This window comes from Pistacia vera, unplaced genomic scaffold, assembly GCF_008641045.1.
Source record: "Pistacia vera cultivar Batoury unplaced genomic scaffold, PisVer_v2 Contig392, whole genome shotgun sequence".
NCBI classification, from domain to species: domain Eukaryota; kingdom Viridiplantae; phylum Streptophyta; class Magnoliopsida; order Sapindales; family Anacardiaceae; genus Pistacia; species Pistacia vera.
The window spans coordinates 298423-320814 of record NW_022196215.1 but is presented as its reverse complement, the minus strand read 5'-3'; the positions used below and the strand labels follow the sequence as shown (position 1 = coordinate 320814).

Here is a 22392-nt window from a genome sequence, read left to right as displayed (position 1 = left end):
GTGGTGTGTAAGGAGTACTCAGTTGATACTTTATTCCAGCTCCCACACATAGTTCTTCAAACTGGTTTGAGGTGTATTCTACACCATTATCACTCCGGACAATTTTCAAGCTTAGACCAGTTTCATTCTCTACCATTTGTTTAAACCTCTTGAACATTGCAGCCACTTCTCCTTTTTGCTTCAGGAAATAAACCCAGCATAACCTAGAGAAGTCATCTATAAACAGAAGGAAATACCTACTGCCATTCAAAGAAGACACCTGCATGGAACCACATACATCCGTGTGTATGAGCTAAAGTTTTTCAACAGCTCTCCAGGCTTGGTTTGCTGGAAAAGTTTGTCTACTAAGTTTGCCCATTTGACAGATTTGGCACACCCCTTCTTTCTCCTCAATTTCAAGCATGTTTTGAACAAGGCCTCTCCTCTTCATTTCCTTAAGACCTATGTAATGAAAATGACCTAGTCTCTTGTGTCAAATTTCAGTTTCATCAAGTTTGGCAGACAAGGTTTGTGAAACTGAGTTTTTCCATTCAATTGGAAAACTTTTTCCTAACATTCTCAGTTTCATCAATTCATTGCCAAGGTTATCAACTACAATGCATGACAGGTTCTAAAAATGCAAAGAGTAGTTTTTTTCTAACATTTGACCCACACTTAGCAAACTTTGATTATTCAGGCACATAAAGGACATTTGAAATGTATTTTGTACCTGATGGAGTTGGGACAACAACTTCACCTCTTCCCCTGACTTCCACAAATTCTCCATTGCCAATCTTGACTTTAGATTGAAAAGACTTGTCAATGCTCACGAAGTTTGACAGATTTGGGGTCATGTGGTTTGTACAACCACTGTCAATCAGCCATACATCACCACACATCCTCTGGTTCGAGCATGAGGCCATGAAAAGTTGCCCAGCCTCTGAACTTGGTTGTTGGACCTCCACCATTGTAGCCTGCTACTCCTGCTGGTTCCCTCTATTTTTACACACTTTTTCTATGTGACCGAATTGTTTACATGACCTGCATTGTATGCCAAGTCTGAATCAACACCTATTTTCTGGATGGTTCCTCTTTTTGCAGTGTAAACATGAAGGAAATGATTTCAGTCCACCACGCTTTCCTTCCTGATCATTGCTCTTCTCTTTTCCCTTCTTCTCACCAGCATATTTCTTGTCTTCCCTTTGGTACATTCTTCCTTTTTGACTTGCAACCATGGCTGCCTTAGTTGAGTCTTCTTGCCTCAGCAACCTTCTCTACTCCTAAGCTTGAAGTGGGTGAACTAGTTCAGATAAGCTGATCTGGGACAAGTCTTTAAAGTCTTCTAGGGACGAAATTTTTGCTTCAAACCTTTCAGGCAAACTGACTAGGACCTTCTCCACTATCCTCTTGTTAGTCAACTCTTCCCCAAGCAGCTTAATTTTGTTCACCACAACCATAAGTTTGTCCACATATTCCTTGACAAATTCAGCCTCCTGTATCTTGAGTGCCTCAAATTCTCTCCTCAAGTTTAAGACTTGCATATTGCGAGTCTGGCTACTCCCTCCAAACTCCTCCTTGAGGATTTCCCAAGCTTGTTTAAGGGTCTATACGCCATGATTCTGGAGAAGACTTGGTCTATCACAGCCGAGTGTATACAAGACAAAGCTCTTAGAGCCTTGGCTACCTCTTCTTCATGGATTCTCATCTGGATTAGCGTCGGGTTTGGTCTAAGTTGGGGAACTTGCTTCTCCTCCTCCACATCTTGCCACAAACCATGGCCTCTCAAGTAGGTTTTCATCTTGACAGCCCAAACATGGTACTGGTCACCATTAAAGATAGGAGGAGAAAGTGGGGCAAGATTTGATGCCATGAGGAAGCTTCACTTACGGTGGTTTTTTTTTTTTTTTTTTTTTTTTTGTCCTAAAAGATCAAGATCAGCTCCGATACCAATTGAAGATTTTTGAATCTAAATATGCTAAGAGAAAGAAGGTTAACATGCATGAAAGAGAGAGCTGAAAATGAGAGAAAAATTATGTTCAAAGTCTGCTATGTTTTCGTTCATCAACAGAGAAATATAAAGCCATGTTTTCATCACTGTTACAACCACTCTACAGTGAGAACTTTTTCCTAATACAATGCAATCTAAACAACTCTAACTAATACAAATTTACAATGACATATGCTGGCCTAAATCACCGGCTGTCCTCACCTAAACTGTCACATATTACATTCAAAAAAATAACCAAAAAACAGCATTTGACAGACAGCCTACATCCAACTCAAATATGGCGCCAAACATTCAAACTTAATTGTAAAATAGTTTCCAGCAAAATATCACATACTTTGACAAAGATAATGAACTTTCACGTCAGTTTCATAATGCTAAAGCTAGCCCTCAGAACAGTGACCCATCACTCACTAGCAACCAATCTAGATAATTATAAAATACACTGCCATCATCCTATAATGACCTGGAACATAATCACTCTGAGAAATACAAGCAAATTAAATGAATGACCGAAGCAGGAAACATCGATTTAATAATGCTTACGGTATGAACTACTGGCTGCAGATATATAATATCTTTATAAAAATCGTTTCAAGTAGTCATCCATCCTGGTGTAATTCACCTCTGGGTAAAGCTCTGAAGCTTCTTCCTGACCTTCACCAATTTCAAAGTTAGTTAAACAACCTTCATAGAATATGTGATAGAAATGCGCTACATGCACTTGTCCTGCAAAGTCCATATCTGCATGCAAACATACAAAATTCTCAAATTAATCAAGTAAAAATCATCTAATGAGTCATTGTTTCCAGCTTATAATTAAATTTAGACCTTTCATGGATGCTAGGAAGTCTTCTCCAGAAAGATGGACTTTCTCTAGTTTCTCCCCACTCAGCTTTTCCCATATTTCAACTAATTGTCTTTGGGAGAGAATGTTCTCTGGTGGCCTCAAGAATACAGTTTTATTTAACGCACGAGGATCATCTATTGTCTTAATCGTATATGCTGCTATATCATCTTTGTCCATATAAACAACTGCATACAGAATATTGTTTCTGCACAAAAGATATATTGATTTTTATAAATGAAGATTGAAATAAATTAATGGTTGTACCTTTAGTATTGCCATCCCCGTATAAGAAAACCTTTTGTTTTGGGGGGACGAGAGAGTCAATGAGCTGAGAAAGGTTTCCAACAAAGTAACCAACAAAACAATTAGCAGAAATATAAGTGAAAGGGATTTTAGCTTCTTCTATTGCTTTTCTCACTATCATTTTGTCGTCAAATATTGCTCATCCTGGTATAATTGCATTTCCCATCCTTGCTGCATCCATGCCAAATTCTGATGGCAAGAATCGCTACCAAAAATAAATTAAGTAAACAAAATTAACCGTCCAAGTCCTCTTCAGATTTTCATTCACACGTCCCATATAAAAGCATGTCCAATACAACCCATTAGAATTAGGTTTAGCGGAATAAAATCCATGAATCATTTTAATTCCTTGCTTAGGTTTTGGAGCAATATACATAAATGGAGTTGATGTAATTTAAATGGAACCCCTAAAGGTTTGACTTTAAATTTTAAATTGTTATCAATCTTTTAACCCAAAACTTTATTAAATTAATTCTTTTAAGTATGACGATTAAAGAAAAAAAATCGAAACATTATTAAACGAGTAATATTACATTTATAAAAAAATCTTAGAAATTTTTTTTTATAAAATGATATGACAAAAAATGAATGGAAGAATAAATATAATGATTTTGATTGTTTTACTTTTTTTTTTTTTTTTCTTTGAATGGAAATTTTTGTAAGATATATATACCTTAACATTTCCTGCTTCTTTGATAGCTTCAACGAGCTTGAGCTGCAAAAGGAGGTTATGGCTGTCAGGATGATTATGTTCTCCAGACATGGCGGAGATCACCACGTCAACTTTTTTAACAGCTTCAACGAGGCTACCGTAATCAGAAAACGAGCCCTCGATGAGGCGAGCCCCTTGTTTCTTGAAAGACAAAAGCATTTCAAGCTTGTCAATGGCGAGCCCAATCTCTGGCCTTTGAAGCACATAAGTTATGTGGCCCTGCGCTAAGCTTGCCGTCACAATTCTCCTCCCCATATGACCCGTGCCCCCAACAACTAGAACCTTGCTCTTCCCCATTCTTTTTTTTTTATTTTGGATAAGAGTTGCAGAAGGGTTGGTGGTTAAATAGATAGTAAAGTACATTTCCCCACCAAAAGTTTTTCCCACCCATAAAGAGTAAAGTAAAGTACACTTTCCCATCTCACCCATGGTCAATCTTCGTCAATGGAAGAGTTGGTGGTTAAGCGGTTTTGAGTTAATACTAATACCTCAAGGGGTTTATTTGTTTGGATCAAATCTCAGGGGGTTTAAAGTAATCTTCTCTTTTAATTAATATGTTTTTAATATTAAAAAATAATAAAATTTATTATGAAAAAACAAAAGAAAATCACATTTGCTAGATATAGATTAATATTGAAGAATTATTAGTTACATAAAGGGCGATTTTATTAATTAAATTCAAACACGTTTATGGATAGAAGAAGTATATAATTATAATTAACTTCTTGAGCTCTGGTGATAGCTTTAAATCTACTAATTATTGATTTATGGGTCCAACCTGATTTGAAAGCAACGGCAGCTATTGGTGGCCAGCTTTAGCATCATGAAACAGTTGAATTGATATCTTACCTTTAAATCTTTAATAAAGAGATCTTGTCTTCAAAGAGTTAAATACATTTTGGTCCTTGAAGTTTGGCCTCAATCATATGATTCGATAGAATCTGATAGTAAGACTTAGGTCCTTATGAGGTCACAGCTTTTTTTTTTTCTTTTTTTTTAAAGTCTAAAATATCCATAAACTTTTCTTAGGTAAATGAAATTAAAAATTAATAGAATTATACAAATAAATAAACGATTGCTAACTGAGTGTTTTAGTAAAAAATTAGAGCAATTACAAATTATAAAAGAATAAATATAAACAAATTTAAGGTATTTAGATATTTCTAAAAAATTCAAAAAACTTAAACCTCATAAGAACCTAAATGTTACTATCTCTTATTACTTAGCCCATACCTCAGTCACCAAAAATAGATTTAGCTCTATCTTTAAAAGCGGAATAACGTTATGTGAAAAACTTTTCGCCCCTTGGTTAAAGAGTTACCCCAAAGTTGTTCTCTGTGAATTTCATTTTCTATTTGATTAGCTTTTACCATTAAAATTCTAGTTTTACCCTTATTTTTCATTATTAGAAGAATAAATATTTTTAAAAATAATTACTAAAAATTTCATGAAAAATAACAATTATTAACAAATTAGGTAAATCATCAAATATGAAAAAAATTAATCCTATAAAGTTCATACAAAATCATATATTTTTTTTATGTTATATACGTTAGGTGAATTGGTAAGATTATCCACTCATGATTAAATATAACGTTTTAATTAGGAAAAAGAAGGTAATATTAGATGTTTCCGAAACTAAAAGGAAAAAAAAAAACCCTTGTACAAAAATCAGGGTCACAATGTTATTTGGCCTATCTTTAAATTATTGGTGCCAGCAGTCTCCTTTGTAAATGAGCTTAAGTGGATAGATTCAGTAGATTATGCAGATTAAGCCGTCTAAGTCCAGCCCATCTAAGCCAGCCTTGGTCAGTGATCCATGCGATGGGCTTACTTTAAAACTGTTGTCTTAAATCAAATAAGCAAAAGAAAAATTACTGTCAAACCAAATGTGCACATTTAATAAAGCATCCAACAGCATCCAACTTGGCTTCTTGCAAGTTCTAAGATTAATTTTTAATTCTCGATATTTCTTATTAATCATAATATAATTATCGATTTAATTACAATAAGAAATTAGTAAAAGAAAAAGTGGAAGTTAAATACAATTTCCTTTTAATGATTTATTTTACCCAAACCTTGGAAGAGATTTCTGAAAATAAACCCAATTTTTCAGCTTTCATTTGTTTTATTTAGCATTTTAGGCACACTGAATTTATCACTTTTAAAATTAAAGTCATTTTCTAGAATTTTTTTCAATATGAGATAACCAATAAGAAAACAAATTACCTCATCCTGTAAACTGAAATCGAACAGTAATTAATAAAGAACCACAAATTTTCCCCTTTAACCTTTTTTTCCCCAAGGCAATAGCCCATCCAGAAACACCAATGACTTCCATTAAAGTAAATGAGAAATTACAATGAAAATGGGATCAAAATACATGAATATACCTAAACAAATGATTTTTTTTTTTTTTTTTGGTGGAATAAATCAGCTGAGGTAAATTGTTTCTGTCATGATGTATCTGGTTCTAGCGTCGGGGTTATTGCAGACGACAGCTCTATATGAGAAACACGTACTGCGCCAATCAGCCTTTCTGGTAATTCATCTGTTGTATTTGCCTAATGAAAGAAAAGAAAGGAAAAAAAAAAAATACCATTAAACCAACTTTAGGTCCAGATATAATGCCACAACAATTGAGAAAAATCTCCAGTACAATATAAATCCTACAACAGGCGAAAAAGGTAAATTTTTAAAATACCTAGTGCCTTCAGTTGTCGAGTATCCTACGCTCAATGCATTAACATTTATGTTTCAACTAAATGTACTTACTAAAGATTTAAAATATAACTCATTCCAATCAGATAGCATAGTTAGATCAATGGTTATAACCAACATTAAATATGTGGTTTTCAGATCTACTTAATGTTGAGATGGTTTTGAACACTTAAAGCGGACATACCTGTACAAGGAAAGCCATATCAACCACCAATGTCGTGATCACACCAATCACAAGGCCCAAAACCCCATTAGCAACAGTAGAAGAACCAATGTCAACGTCAACCTATAGAAACGTAAACAATGTTAAACTGCATTAATGGCATCAAACAAGCATTAGCGAATTAAGTCTGAGTATTTACTTCTAAGTACTTGGGACCACGAATGTAGTTGCAATCAACTGCTTTTCCCAATAAACAAGGGGTGCTTCCAACACTCTGGCGCACAATCCATGATCCCTGCATGATTAAGTTCAGATAATCAAGAACAAGCACACAATAAAATCGACAGAAAAGAACAGGCAGAGTGCATTAGAAAAATTGAAGGAACAACCCAATTACAAAGAAGGGCAATTATATATTCATAACTCTGGAAATCGAAAAAAATTCACACACTGAGATGATACAACTGTTTGATATTTTTATTCTTTTGAAATTAAAGAATATCTCAGTGGGTGGAAATTAGCAGAATGCAGCTACAAGAAAGCCAAGCTACTGTGCGTGCACAAGCAGGAAACATGGAGCCCGTGATAGCATCAGATTTTCAATAGGAGGTAGGTTATGATTCTGGCAGGCTCTGCAAATCTTACAAGATGATCCACTGAATGGAACTTTTAAACTGTTATTATTGACAAGCTGATGCTAAGAATTCATCCACATGGTCATAAATAACAGTCAATTAATATATACATGCTCCCTCATATGCACATATGTGTGCATGGTCCGAAGGGTATACTCTAAAAGGTATCAACAGACTTCAATGGGTAATTTAAGCCACAATGATGGACTTACAACTGAATCTATTTGTCAGATCTCCTAAATTTAATATCGTAGACTTCGTAGTACATGTAGACTAAGACAAATACCTTAGGAACCGAAGGGATAAGCTTCAGTCTACTGTTGCGAAATTCATCATCACCATCAATGAACCGTTGTAGAAGGGATCCGGGTACTAATTCCCTAGTCACAAAATAAAATACCATACTGTAGTGCATTGAAGCAGGAACCTGCAAAAGTACTATGTTATAACTATTTAACCTCCCAATACAAAAATGTGGAAACCTAAGACCGCACACTTACTTGAAGATTAAAGACCACTGAGAAAAGCCCTTGTTCTGAAGCAACCTACACAAATTTAGAATAAGGCTCAGATACTTATAAGTTCAAATGAAGAACTACAAATCAATTAAATTAGTAGATCCAACATTAACAATCTAAATAACACTGACCAAGTTACCTTGTCTCTTTAGAAACAGAAACATTAATTTTTTTTTTTTGTTTTTTGTCTTAAATCTTAACAAATCTCATCAGAAATAAGTGTTAATAGGTCTCAAAGCTTAACTCCAAGACCTGAGTTTTAGTAAGATGTTTTTTTCTTCCTCATTTTTAATAAAAATAAGTATTCAGAAAGTTGCTTTTCCAATATTTTGACTAAAATTTTCCAATATTCGCCCCTGGAAATATTATATATTATATAAATTTGAATTCAATAATTATAAACATCTAGACACTAACAAACTGAAAAAATAAAAACCTAACTTGTCAATATTATAAAATACTTATATAAAGTAATTGCTTTTTTAAAATTCTTTATAGCTAAAAAACCAAGAATAATTTGCGACACTTGAGGCTAGACTTGAATTGGCAAGCTTGGAATCAAGCTGGAAGTTTATGATCAATTTCTTGCACTGAGACGCTTGCAACTGGGCTTGGGTTGAGAGACTTGGGATCCAATTTGAGATGGGTAGTCAATACCAGGTTCAAGCTAGGACGCATTCTGCAAGGTTTGATTGGGACACCTAGGACTGCATCCTATGCTAGGGCGCCGGGACAGGGTAGCAAGTCTTGAAGTTGGTCTGAATAGGAGCTCAAGGTTGAACCAATCAGAATCAGGTCTCGGGTCAAGACACTTGGAATTTAAATCAAGAATGGAACATTTTGTTTGGGTTCTAGATCGGGATGCTCAAGATCATGACCTAAGACAAGACACCTAGGATCAGGTCTCAAGATTGGCTGTTCAAGATGGTGTCCAAGCTAGGAGGTGAGGTAATAAAGTAAATAGGATAGTAAATAATAATAATTAATTTTTTTTATTATTTAAAAGATCAAGACTCTAATGGAACAAAATTTTAATATTTATTAAGATTTTGCTCGTTAAGATAAAACCAAAAGTTTTTCCCTATTCATATTAAACCATGAATTTCTTTAAATAAGTGTCAAATTTAAAAAAAAACAAACAAATATAATGACTAAAGTTAAGTTTGAATCCATTAAGATTTAAGGGGCATAAACAAACAGCACCATGGTTAAAGATCCTTTCGACAATCAGTTCTAATTCCATCATGAATAAAAAAAGTTACTGATACTTATAACAGGTTTATAATTTGCGAAACTAAGCTGATTATCCAAGGAGAGAATCATATAGACCCATACCATTTGATGGGAAGAATATATATTGAACATTTTGCAGAAGCAAAAAGCTATACCCCTTGATAGAAAACGTTGGGGTCTAGAAAGGAGAAGAGCAGCAGAAAAAAAGTATTTTCTGATTCAATGCGGGAGAGAGAGAGGAAAGAAATGTGGACAAAAGAAAAAAACAAAGAAAGATAAAAAGAGAAGCAGTTAAAAAAATAGGAGCTAGTACTTGTGCAGCACATCCTTGGCGCCTAGCAACATGGTCCATCCTCTTTGTGTCTTTGAACCAGTCAACTGCAACAAGATCCATTAAATGTTTCCCTGCAGGAATCTTCAAATACACACAGCATAGAATGAAAAAAGACAAAGCCAAACAACATTAGAAGATGTATCGAAAAAATTCATGATGTATATACTACAACAAATACACAAAATATCAGTGAACCTTTGTTTTGTCATAACAAAAATGCTTGCTACGAACTCTGAAATTGTTTCCATCAGAAATTCTCCAGCAGTCACGAGTATTATCACGGTCATCACGTCGCAGATTTCCCGAAAAACAAGATAAATCAATCCGATGGACTGGCTCTTCTTCCAAGGCTTCAATTAATTAAAAAAAATATGTTAAGAATAGACATTCCAATTAGTTCCATGAAAAGAGGATCTTGGCCAAACAAATAAAAAAAGAATATTGGTTATCATCCACCTGTTCTCTTGATGTCATTCTCATTCTTTGTTTGGTATGCCTGGAAAATCCCAGAAAAGAAAAGTAACATGAGTTCATAAAGAGTCACACAAAAAAACAAGCAATCAAGTGTCAATCAAACCTCTTGTTCTGAATCGGCTATTTGATATTCTTCATCCTCATCAGAGTATTCATCCATCATAGAGTTTCTGCCCGCAGAAGTCATCTGATCAAGAGATTGGGTAGGATGAACAGATGACTCATGCAGCTTTGGATTCTTCTTAGAAGAAACAGAAGCTGAAGCCATATTGACCATAACAGGGATTCTTGGAGGAGCACCCCTTTCATCCGTTTGAGCAAACCATTCACGCAGACCTGTCATAATAAGTAGACAACACAAACTCAACAAAGCACAAAACTGATAGAATTCATATATCAAGTGCCACATGTTTGCAGAAAAAATAAATAAATTAATGATACTTTATTCTTTTAAATATATGTTGTCTAAATATTGAATTACCTGTTTAGTTTATATCAATTTTCTAAACTTTAGGGAATCTATATGTCATTATGATACAGTCAACTGTACAATTTACAGTCGAATATAACAGCAAAACATAAGAACTTGACAACACATGGCCTTTCACAGTAGTGACTAGTGATAATCCACGTTAACATAAAGGTAGCATGTAAAAGACAAGTAACCTACCAGCAACACTATTTAACATCTGAAGAAGACAGTGTTGTTGAAACATTGAAATATAACCCGCACCCCATCCTTTAAGATCAATCTGCATAAGGTGCTGCACCTGTGTTCTGGGCTTCCCATTTCGAGGTTTCAGTGGAGAAATATTGAACCCTCCACCTAAGTGGGGGGAAAAAAAGGGTTAAGTGGTATGATTTTGTATAGGCTACTCATACTTTAATAATGAACATTAGACAGGGAAGAAGATGGGTAAACTAACTCTCGACGTGAGCTCGCACATATCCTGGTTGTGGACCACAGTTCTCATGCTCCCTAGAACGGAACAGCACAACTACACAATAACAAAATATAGAGCATGGGAATTCAAGTGCTAGAGACCAGAAACAATGAAAGGGAATATCAAGAAGTGGATTGCAAAAATCTTACCGTAACTCCCGTCATCATTTCTACGCCAATAGCGCACATAGCAAAGGTCCCGAGGCCACACAAACCTGAAACCACATGAATTTATGGATAACATAAATAAATAACAGGATGAAGTTTATTTTTATAAAGAAAAGTGTCAACTCTGAGGACCTCCCATCCCTTAAGTCTCTAAACACAGGCAACCCAACTGGTTCCAAAATTGTCATAAATCTATCCTAAATTTTTGAGATTCGTGAGAAACTTCCATTAGAAATCATCAAAGGCCAAAGGGAGGCTTTAGAGAAATTTCTAAGCCACATCAAGCCAACTGTATTTAGGAATTTAGGCCATGTTGTAAGGGAGGCAAGAAAAATTTCCCTTAAAGAAGTACTGGCTGAAAAATAGTGAAACAAATAAACATATTTAATGGAATTCTTCGGGGTTAGCACTCAAAATAATTAAATTACATAAAGCAAATGCATAATGGGCAAAAGGTCCTCCAACAGGAACACATGCATTTCTTCTGTTGGTCAATAGAAGCATCTGTGGGAGAGAATTTTGTAATCACAAAAAAATACACAAAATGCTAAGAAACTTAGAGAAACAGTCCTCCATTCTTAACTATGCATCACATTTTCACTGTCATCCATCTTCCTTCTCTAGCATACATAATAGAAAGAAGCAAATTGGTTACTTCTTGATTGTAGAGGTTGTAAGAGTCTTGAAATTGGATAAGTATCATTCTCTCTTCAAAGACTGAATAAACATTTTTGTGAATATAAGAGCTCCTAATATTATCGATCAAAATGAAATATGCATTTGCATCATCCCTTGCTTCTTCCTCACAAAGCAATGAGCTTCCCAAAATGTCTATCTTTCAGGCTCTACAGTCAGCAACATGTTGCAAATAATTCCACTCCTTAACACTCAAGCACACAATTCATAATTCCTTCTTCTTTCTTTTTTTGGTTTTTGGGAAGGATGTTGAAATTGCTGAACTTCTTCCAGATAAAATAATGACACTCATTGGATTGCCAATCGACATAAAATTATAAACAGGCCCCAATAAGATATTACTTAAAGACTGATACCAGGAAATAATATCATTGTATATATCCAGTTTAAATCCTCTTTCCTAAGACCAATAAGAACAGCTTCATATAAGAAAGTGAGAAGCAAAATAGAGGTATTATATATAAAATAATTTCTTCCAAAATCCCAACAATTCAATTTGTGTCAGAACACAAAAACTTAAGGTTATTTTTTGAAATATCAATATATAGGAGCAGGACAATAGGTTTAGTCTGCATATGTTATCTTGGGTTTGCACATAATTACCATGTTTCAGCAATTTTGGACCCAAAACAGAACAAATAATGGTTCCACTGATTAATAACATATATATCTGAGACTGATCAAAAGCATAAACAAGCTAATTTAAATTGCAGAGAATATTACATAGGGAACCAGTCCAGCTGAAGTCTATGATAGAGTATAGCTGTATGCCCATCAACCTCTTCAACTAAGCTACCGTACTGGAAACTGCAATCCCACCTGCACAGTTCAAAAAAAATTAAGTTCACCTGGAATGGGTTCGGAAGTACATTCCTTAATCTGTAACAAAATTACAGATTTGGACCATTAAAAAGCTTGCAAGGATAGAGATCCACAATGTCCCCAATTCAAGTAACAATCAAAGGAGGCCCCACAAAAGAGTCATTCGTCTGTAAGCTTGCATTTAGATTTCCAGTGATTTATTTTTCTGATAAAAATGTACAGATATCCAAATAAAGTCTTTGACTTCTAAATATACTTAAAAAAAGGATAAAAATTTGTACAAGTATGAGTTCCCTGTATTTCATTAGTAGTAACTCAGCTATTACCAATGGACTTAACAAATGAAATATTCATAGAAATTTAAACCAATTGAACGCGGTGGGGCAAGGAATCCCATTTTGAAATTAAGGCTTCCCCACCCTGCCCTAATTCTTAAGGAATGGAGAATGGAGTAGGACAGGGAACCCTACAAGAAGCAGGGGATGGAGATGGTAAGTGTTTCCACGGTCTAATTCTGCCACATTGGCATCCCTAGAAGCCAAGAGCATGTTGATTTTTGTCACACATAAATAAATGAAGGGAAGGCCTGAACGAGGATATGTATTTCACTAGCATACAGCCAGAATTATAAATTTATAACAATGATCCTATAGAGAACCTACATGAAGTTTTATTAAGGAAAGGGAAAAAAGACCTACTCAAATCGTGTTCCATCCATGCTCATAACAAGCTCAAATAGTTCTTCACATGAAGCCTCCACAACACCTACAGCCTTCATTGCTCTGCTACAGCTTCTCGGCTGCATCAAGGAAACTATAGATGATGGTTCTGACCTAAACCATTTTACTGCATAGCGAAATAATAACCTGGACATAAAGTAAGTAGAAATTGCATACAAGGTAATCAACTTCAAGAAGCTCTTCAAAAATGCGGAGTCCTGTCATAAAATAAAAAAACAGAATGAAGAAAAAAAATAAATAATGGAACTCAAACTATTCATCCCAGCCATAAAACATCAACAGCAAATTAAATTCCAAAGTACCAATCTTCTAATTACTTTGCTTTGAGTTTCATCCTAGTGCTGAGCTGCTGAAGGATAAAAGAAGATACAGAAAGTTACTAACCATTTTGGCACTGCAAAAGACGCCAATGCTTTCGAGAAAATGCTTGATTATTTGCATTCTGGTTTGATAACTCTGAGTCAACCTCCCGCGTCCAGTCATATATCGAATCAGGAAGACCTGCCAGGTAAATAAAGATGATAAAATTCACTGTATATTGCACCAAATTAACTTAAAAAAATAAGAGAAGGAAATCAAGGAGAACCATTTCCAATTGTTGTTCGCCGCATCAAATTTGGATTTGCATCATCTTCATCTTCCTGTGCACTAAACCTGAAAACAGTTTTAAAAAAAAAAGAGAGAGAGAGAATGTAAATATAAATGCATTTACTGTAACAAGCCAAAAACAGATCCAAGTAACATTTTAATTAGGCATTTAGAAGTTGATAGTGAAATTTCATTGCATATGGAATTGATACCAATATGGCAAATAACTTAATAAACTGCTCTCTGTTAAAAGGTACAACCCAAAACTTAAGTTATTTGGTAAAGACACAATTTCAATTGAACTATTGTAAAGCCAAAACACATCCAATATGGAATACTTCAACACCCTCTCTGACAGGTTAGGCTCTCTAGAAATGATCAGGGGTATAGGAGATGGATTCCAAAAATAAAGTCAAAACAAGAATATATTCAAACGACATACTTGTTATAAATACATTAAACGCATGAACCTACACTCATAGGTGGAGTCCCAATCAAAGAACAAGCAACCATACCAAAACAAAAATGCAATTGGTATGGCATAAGTTAAAAAATTTTGCATTGCAATTAGAAACGCCATACAGAAGCAGCAATAGGAGTTTTCTTTTTTCTTATTCTTTTGTCAAGTGAAATACAGAGAATTCAGGCAACAACGACAGGACAACATAACATTAGTTTCCCAAAAGGACAGGTATTTTCTCATAAACAAAGTCAGCAAACAATGAAAAGTCAATTTCTGCATCTTCAAGAGCTGAGATACCGGAATACAGTATAAGATAACCAAAGGCAACATCTAAACAGCATTGTACTCTACAAAGGAAAATCTTTTACAAATCAAATATGAATAATAATAAATCATCTCTACATAAGTAAAACTTTTTACAGATCCCCTTAAAACCAACTTTTTCTCACAAATTCAATTGGGATAGACCTCATAATCTCAGCATACAACCCATTCTAACAGGAGGGGAAACTCTCCATAGGCTCATTGGCAGTTAGCTGACTTCAAAAATTCATCTAAAAGGTTTGTCTTAATCCATACTAATGAAATGATTTGCAGAATAACATCAGTAAAATCTAATTAACAATACAAATCAGTGAACATGCAAGAAGCATAACAGAAGTAGATTAAATATCAAGCCAAAGTTCAACACCAGACTGGTGCCGATATAATCAGAAACCCAGGCGAAACTGTCTGGGTATTATATGAATGTCAAGTCTGTTAAGACTATGAAATGTTTAGCAACAGACATAATTTCATTTTTTTAACACAAGAAGAAAAGCAGTCATAATTAGAAATTTAAAGCTTATAGAGAATAAGCTCACTAGTATCAACTCAATTATAATCAGCACAAACAATTAAAAAAAAAAAAAAATGTTTAATAGGTCTTACTGGCTTTCACGGTCTGAAGACGAAGCAGTCCTCCCATTATCCATCCCAGATTTATATTCAAAAGAAATATATTTGTTACCATTTGCAGCTTGTGAATCTTGATGCTGCACATATTAATATTTAATCAAGTCCAGAATGCTTCAATCCATGAAATGCAAAACTATCCTGGATTCTACATGTGGACATGGTCATGTAAAACCCAGTAACAGGCAACAACAAGATAATATCAAATTATAACCCCTAACACTGCTAGAAATCAGTAAAGGAGCAACAACTTTGAAAGAAAATCTAGAACAGGGATGAAGCCTGCAAGTATCACCTTAATGATCAAACTTTTAAATGTAGAACAAATCAGAAGGTGGGGGAGAGTTATAGTATGCAGTGCAAGCTAATCTAAAGGAAAAAACGTACCTGATCAATTACAAGCTCAATTTTTTCCTTCCATATTAATGCCTCTTGAATATTAAATGCTGCCATCTGATAAGAGCACATTACAGATCAATTACTTTTCTCATCAAATACCTCACACAACATATAGTTTTAGCCACCAGGAGTATATAACACATCTAGAACAGAAAAAACAGTTGCTACCGAAACACTTAAAGGTGGCCTTAAACCTGACATAAGTCGGAGTTCAGAATATTACCAACCCATAGAAGCACCACTGGCTCTATTAAAATAGCTAGTGTGCACATGGTTATCACTTGGACAACAATTCCCTTACAACTCCAGTCCTCATACTACAATAAGTTCAGGTGACCAACACAACTAACTCTATTAGCAAAAAAATGCCAAAATGACCAATGGAACTTCATACTTACTCTGATGGTAGCAGATCAATGAAAAGTAATTAGTAAAAGTCCATATGTTCAAGCTCAACAGCAAGACCAATTAAGGCCTATGGGACAAGATTGTGAATGTTTTGCCTGAAATCTAATTTTTCAACTGATACAATAGTAAGGCTGGCAAAATTGGACATAACACAACACGAATCGGATTTAGTTTTATTGGTTCAGGTCATTATCGGGTCAACCCATTAGTAACCCGTTTTATAATGGGCCGTGTTCGGGTTTAGTCAAAAAAACGATTGACCCATTTGACTTGTTAAGTAAATACATTATTAATTTTAGTTACAAAATATTTAAAAAAGTACAACATATAATATGCAATGTTTTGATTATTTATTTCCTGTTTTAAAATTTTTAACCTAATTGCTCTAAGATACTTGCTAATTTCTATCATCACTAAACGAAAAAGAAAAAAGTTTCATTGTCTCTAAGATTCTTTAGTCATCATCAAATTTAGAACAGNTCATTGCATATGGAATTGATACCAATATGGCAAATAACTTAATAAACTGCTCTCTGTTAAAAGGTACAACCCAAAACTTAAGTTATTTGGTAAAGACACAATTTCAATTGAACTATTGTAAAGCCAAAGCACAGCCAATATGGAATACTTCAACACCCTCTCTGACAGGTTAGGCTCTCTAGAAATGATCAGGGGTATAGGAGATGGATTCCAAAAATAAAGTCAAAACAAGAATATATTCAAACGACATACTTGTTATAAATACATTAAACGCATGAACCTACACTCATAGGTGGAGTCCCAATCAAAGAACAAGCAACCATACCAAAACAAAAACGCAATTGGTATGGCATAAGTTAAAAAATTTTGCATTGCAATTAGAAACGCCATACAGAAGCAGCAATAGGAGTTTTCTTTTTTCTTATTCTTTTGTCAAGTGAAATACAGAGAATTCAGGCAACAACGACAGGACAACATAACATTAGTTTCCCAAAAGGACAGGTATTTTCTCATAAACAAAGTCAGCAAACAATGAAAAGTCAATTTCTGCATCTTCAAGAGCTGAGATACCGGAATACAGTATAAGATAACCAAAGGCAACATCTAAACAGCATTGTACTCTACAAAGGAAAATCTTTTACAAATCAAATATGAATAATAATAAATCATCTCTACATAAGTAAAACTTTTTACAGATCCCCTTCAAACCAACTTTTTGTCACAAATTCAATTGGGATAGACCTCATAATCTCAGCATACAACCCATTCTAACAGGAGGGGAAACTCTCCATAGGCTCATTGGCAGTTAGCTGACTTCAAAAATTCATCTAAAAGGTTTGTCTTAATCCATACTAATGAAATGATTTGCAGAATAACATCAGTAAAATCTAATTAACAATACAAATCAGTGAACATGCAAGAAGCATAACAGAAGTAGATTAAATATCAAGCAAAAGTTCAACACCAGACTGGTGCCGATATAATCAGAAAACCCAGGTGAAACTGTCTGGGTATTATATGAATGTCAAGTCTGTTAAGACTACGAAATGTTTAGCAACAGACATAATTTCATTTTTTTAACACAAGAAGAAGAGCAGTCATAATTAGAAATTTAAAGCTTATAGAGAATAAGCTCACTAGTATCAACTCAATTATAATCAGCACAAACAATTAAAAAAAAAAAAAAATGTTTAATAGGTCTTACTGGCTTTCACGGTCTGAAGACGAAGCAGTCCTCCCATTATCCATCCCAGATTTATATTCAAAAGAAATATATTTGTTACCATTTGCAGCTTGTGAATCTTGATGCTGCACATATTAATATTTAATCAAGTCCAGAATGCTTCAATCCATGAAATGCAAAACTATCCTGGATTCTACATGTGGACATGGTCATGTAAAACCCAGTAACAGGCAACAACAAGATAATATCAAATTATAACCCCTAACACTGCTAGAAATCAGTAGAGGAGCAACAACTTTGAAAGAAAATCTAGAACAGGGATGAAGCCTGCAAGTATCACCTTAATGATCAAACTTTTAAATGTAGAACAAATCAGAAGGTGGGGGAGAGTTATAGTATGCAGTGCAAGCTAATCTAAAGGGAAAAACGTACCTGATCAATTACAAGCTCAATTTTTTCCTTCCATATTAATGCCTCTTGAATATTAAATGCTGCCATCTGATAAGAGCACATTACAGATCAATTACTTTTCTCATCAAATACCTCACACAACATATAGTTTTAGCCACCAGGAGTATATAACACATCTAGCACAGAAAAAACAGTTGCTACCGAAACATTTAAAGGTGGCCTTAAACCTGACATAAGTCAGAGTTCTGAATATTACCAACCCATAGAAGCACCACTGGCTCTATTAAAATAGCTAGTGTGCACATGGTTATCACTTGGACAACAATTCCCTTACAACTCCAGTCCTCATGCTACAATAAGTTCAGGTGACCAACACAACTAACTCTAGTAGCAAAAAAATGCCAAAATGACCAATGGAACTTCATACTTACTCTGATGGTAGCAGATCAATGAAAAGTACTAAGTAAAAGTCCATATGTTCAAGCTCAACAGCAGGACCAATTAAGGCCTATGGGACAAGATTGTGAATGTTTTGCCTGAAATCTAATTTTTCAACTGATACAATAGTAAGGCTGGCAAAATTGGACATAACACGACACAAATTGGATTTAGTTTTATTGGTTAAGGTCATTATCGGGTCAACCCATTAGTAACCCGTTTTATAATGGGCCGTGTTCGGGTTTAGTAAAAAAAACGATTGACCCATTTGACTTGTTAATTAAATATATTATTAATTTTAGTAACAAAATATTTAAAAAAGTACAACATATAATATGCAATGTTTTGATTATTTATTTCCAGTTTTAAAATTTTTAACCTAATTGCTCTAATATACTTGCTAATTTCTATCATCACCGAACGAAAAAGAAAAAAGTTTCATTGTCTCTAAGATTCTTTAGTCATCATCAAATTTAGAACAGGTAAATTTTGATATACCTTTTCTGTATTTTGGAATTATATTAACATAGATTTTTTTATGCATTTCAATATATGTGTGTGTATGTATATAGTTTATCAAAGTGATATGATTGTTTGATTCTAATTTCTAAATATATGAGTTACGCTTCTCGATGTTAAAACCTAAAAACAAATAAATCAGCATTTTTGCATAGCATCCTAAAAATTTGATCATATAACATTACCACTCCCTAATATGCTTTTCTCCCAAAAAAAAATCTCCTCTTCAAATCTGTACAGTTTAACATTATTGCTGAAATTTCTTTTCATATTCAAGCATTTTAATCTCTTTTTAAACAAATTATAATTTTTTCAATAGAATGTACACCCATGATGTTCAAAAATAATGCATAAACTATGAATAAAGAGGTTCAGTGTTCCTCCAATGAAGTATAGCCTTAATCCAGACATGTGTCAATCGAAGTACTAAAATTGAATTTTATCCATGTTTTACTTTGTTAACAGGTATTGATCTCAAACAAATTAAAGGAGAATTTGCTAAAACAGATTAAACATTTTCTTCAAAAATAAACTTTTTGATCCAAAGAAAATGTACTCAACTCGCATATATATGCGCAAGTGTTGAGTGCGAGTGCACTGAAGTCAAAAGCATTCAAAATTGTAACTCCAATCTCAATTTTAGAAGATAGAAAAGACCACAAACCGTGATTCTATGGTACTTCTCTTTCTTGTTGTATACAGACAAAACATAAACCATCTGCAGAACACATAAAAGGATAATAAGTCAGAAAAATGATATACATACATACTTCATCATCAAAATTCTAGAAAAGATAGCTGTAGACAACTACCAACTTCCACAATTCAGTTTCATCAAATATTTCACATATCCCGAGATGAGATGCTTTCCAACCTTTTGCAATAAAATACAAAATACAACCACACAACTATCCATTGGGTATTATAATAAGATACAATAGGCTCGTGACAAATTATGGCATAAACGGTTGACAAAATGGGCTTGAGGAAGAAAAGGTACATACAAGCTACAAAAGAATACAAAATATTCAAGGTCACTGAAATAGATATATTCAAATCATATTAAAGGTTTTAAATTCAGAACCTACCACACCTTCTGATGATAAATTATTTACTAAGGTTATGGATTAGCGATGATTACAGAAAACAAATAAATGAAGCAAGTAGTCAGAGAACCTAATTTAGTTATAGCCATGAACCAATCGAATTACAATATGAAGTGACTTTAAAATAGACAAGCATTAACATACCATAAATCCCCACTTGATGGACTCCTAAAGGTATAATGTCCTTAGAAAAAAAAACGAAATAAGCAAAACATATCAATATTTAACACCCACTTCAGCATGAACTATAATGTTAAAAATATTTTAAGCACTTTAATCTGTTAATCAGGGTCAACAAGCAAAATGAATATTTATTGCAAATTATCGATGTCAATGTAATTTTCATATCGTTAACAACCTGAAAACATCAGTTTGTAAATCAACCTCATTTCTTAGTTAGCTATCTAACTGGTAGCTTAAACTACTTCCAAGATAATGAAATTCAGAACTTGTTCACACATTCTCGCATAGAATTCCATCTAGAACTTTTTTGAAAGACAGAGTATGTTGATAAACAGGAAATAACAACTCACATGTCCATGATGAGTCTTCAAGCCTCGATCCTCAACGCGACAATTTCCATCAATTAACAAGGTCTTGATGGGAACCTAATGCAGCATAAACATACTCTTTAGACTCAAAATTTTCCCCTCTTAAAAAATAAACAAATAAACAAGTTGAGATCCACCAATGATCTGCACAAATTACAAAAGGAAAGTGCAATAATCGCAAAGTCAAAACATAATATTTCTTTCTTCAAAACAGTAAAAACATAATATTTCTTTCTTCAAAACAGTAAAAGTCCTTATATAACAGTAATCTTGGGCAAACCAGATGCTTCCACTTTTGCTAAAAGCTTATTCTCAAAGCCATTACTAATACAAGCCAAAAGTAGATGTCTTCCTCCACCGAATCTTACTTTGAGAAACACTTTATAAATACTAAAAAAAAAAAAAATTTCAAATTTCAAAGCGGAACAGTAAAAGAAAAAAAAAATAACGCAAACATTCGTGTTAGAAATTGAACCTGATTATCTTGAGGTTTCTTCTTGTAGTAAGCCAGAAGGCGAGACTCGAGCACGAAATACCGCATATGAATAAATGATCTCCCGATCTTCCTCCTTCCATACCTCACCATCCATCCTTCGTACACCACCTTCGATGACATTTTTGCCCTCACACCCCGCCAAATTTACTCTCTAAAAATTGAAAACCTTGTTCTATAAAAAAGATTTAAAAAAATAAAAAAAAACAGAAAATCTCGCAGAATCGGGAGATTAGAAGACAATCCTTGATTCCGCGAGATCAGTCTAAACTATGTCACTTGATAGCTCATCTTTACTATCAGAATCGGAAAATCGGCGATTCCGTTAATTCAATCTGAATCCTCATTGAAGAACACGTTGAGAAAATCAAACCTAGAATTCAAATTTCCACATTGCGTAAATTTTCAGAGGGAAAAAAGAAAACGAAAGAGAGATATTGTAAAAGTAAAAATGAATCAAATTGAGGGAGAGACGCAAGCACGATCTACGTAAATTATCGGCGAGGAAAAAAAGATATCTGCGTGTTTTTTTTTTTTTAAATTATTTCCAAGACGATTCTTTTAGAAAGAATAATATTAAAATAAATAATCGAGCGAGCATTTGTGAATTAGTGAGGTTTGATATGCAGAGATCGGTTGAAGAAGCTATAATACGACGACGTTGAGCAAAATGATCACGAGACGGCAGTTTTAAGGAGAGATTCTGACTGACGCAAGTGAGAGATCCCACGTAGGTTTTTTTTTTTAAAATAAAAACTAAAGAGAGTGTACTAGAAGACAGTCTACCACGTGGAGGATGATGATTGACATGTTCCCCCTAATTGAAATCTTGAGTATCTGAGCGGTGACGGTTTAAAAAAAAAAAAAAAAAATGGGAAACTTTTTGGAGTCCCTTGTAGTTTGGAAAGTGAGTGACACACCCCATTGTTCCAAAAATAGTCACAGAATCTGTCTCCAACTGTTTTATGTTAAAATTGTTATTCAACTCTTTAAACAAAAATCACTGAAACTGAAAATCATAAATATTATTCATTTCTCTAAAAGTTATAAGTGCCCAACCGTTATAAACTGAATCCTAATTCCTTTCACTAATAATGCGAAAT

General features: G+C 34.1%; 2 protein-coding genes and 1 pseudogene across 3 annotated transcripts; all 3 read right to left on the bottom strand.

Annotated features, from left to right (window-relative positions):
• Positions 1-1259: 1259 nt before the first annotated feature.
• LOC116141082 lies at positions 1260-1849 on the bottom strand. The gene is made up of 2 exons (XM_031426626.1): positions 1664-1849; positions 1260-1553 (listed from the first exon to the last, which is right to left on the bottom strand). Exons 1-2 carry the CDS (start codon positions 1847-1849, stop codon positions 1260-1262), a joined length of 480 nt encoding a protein of 159 aa, XP_031282486.1.
• A 353-nt stretch (positions 1850-2202) lies between these two features.
• LOC116141104 lies at positions 2203-4155 on the bottom strand (annotated as a pseudogene).
• A 1994-nt stretch (positions 4156-6149) lies between these two features.
• Positions 6150-21991, bottom strand: LOC116141088 (protein ENHANCED DISEASE RESISTANCE 2). Of its 2 annotated transcripts, XM_031426628.1 has the most exons (22): positions 21272-21991; positions 20779-20853; positions 19804-19857; positions 18204-18269; positions 17793-17896; positions 13883-13950; positions 13681-13797; positions 13453-13493; positions 13255-13355; positions 12458-12553; positions 11021-11085; positions 10854-10925; positions 10598-10753; positions 10031-10263; positions 9910-9949; positions 9649-9803; positions 9433-9534; positions 7869-7913; positions 7655-7795; positions 6933-7028; positions 6755-6856; positions 6150-6413 (listed from the first exon to the last, which is right to left on the bottom strand). In XM_031426628.1, the coding sequence occupies exons 1-22, from the start codon at positions 21410-21412 to the stop codon at positions 6306-6308; spliced, it is 2178 nt and encodes a 725-aa protein (XP_031282488.1). In that variant the 5' UTR covers positions 21413-21991; the 3' UTR covers positions 6150-6305. The 2 variants fall into 2 exon arrangements, with proteins under 2 accessions (XP_031282488.1, XP_031282490.1); XM_031426630.1 differs by lacking the exons at positions 17793-17896; positions 18204-18269; positions 19804-19857; positions 20779-20853; positions 21272-21991 and adding exons at positions 15278-15381; positions 15689-15818.
• Between the last annotated feature and the right edge of the window lie 401 nt (positions 21992-22392).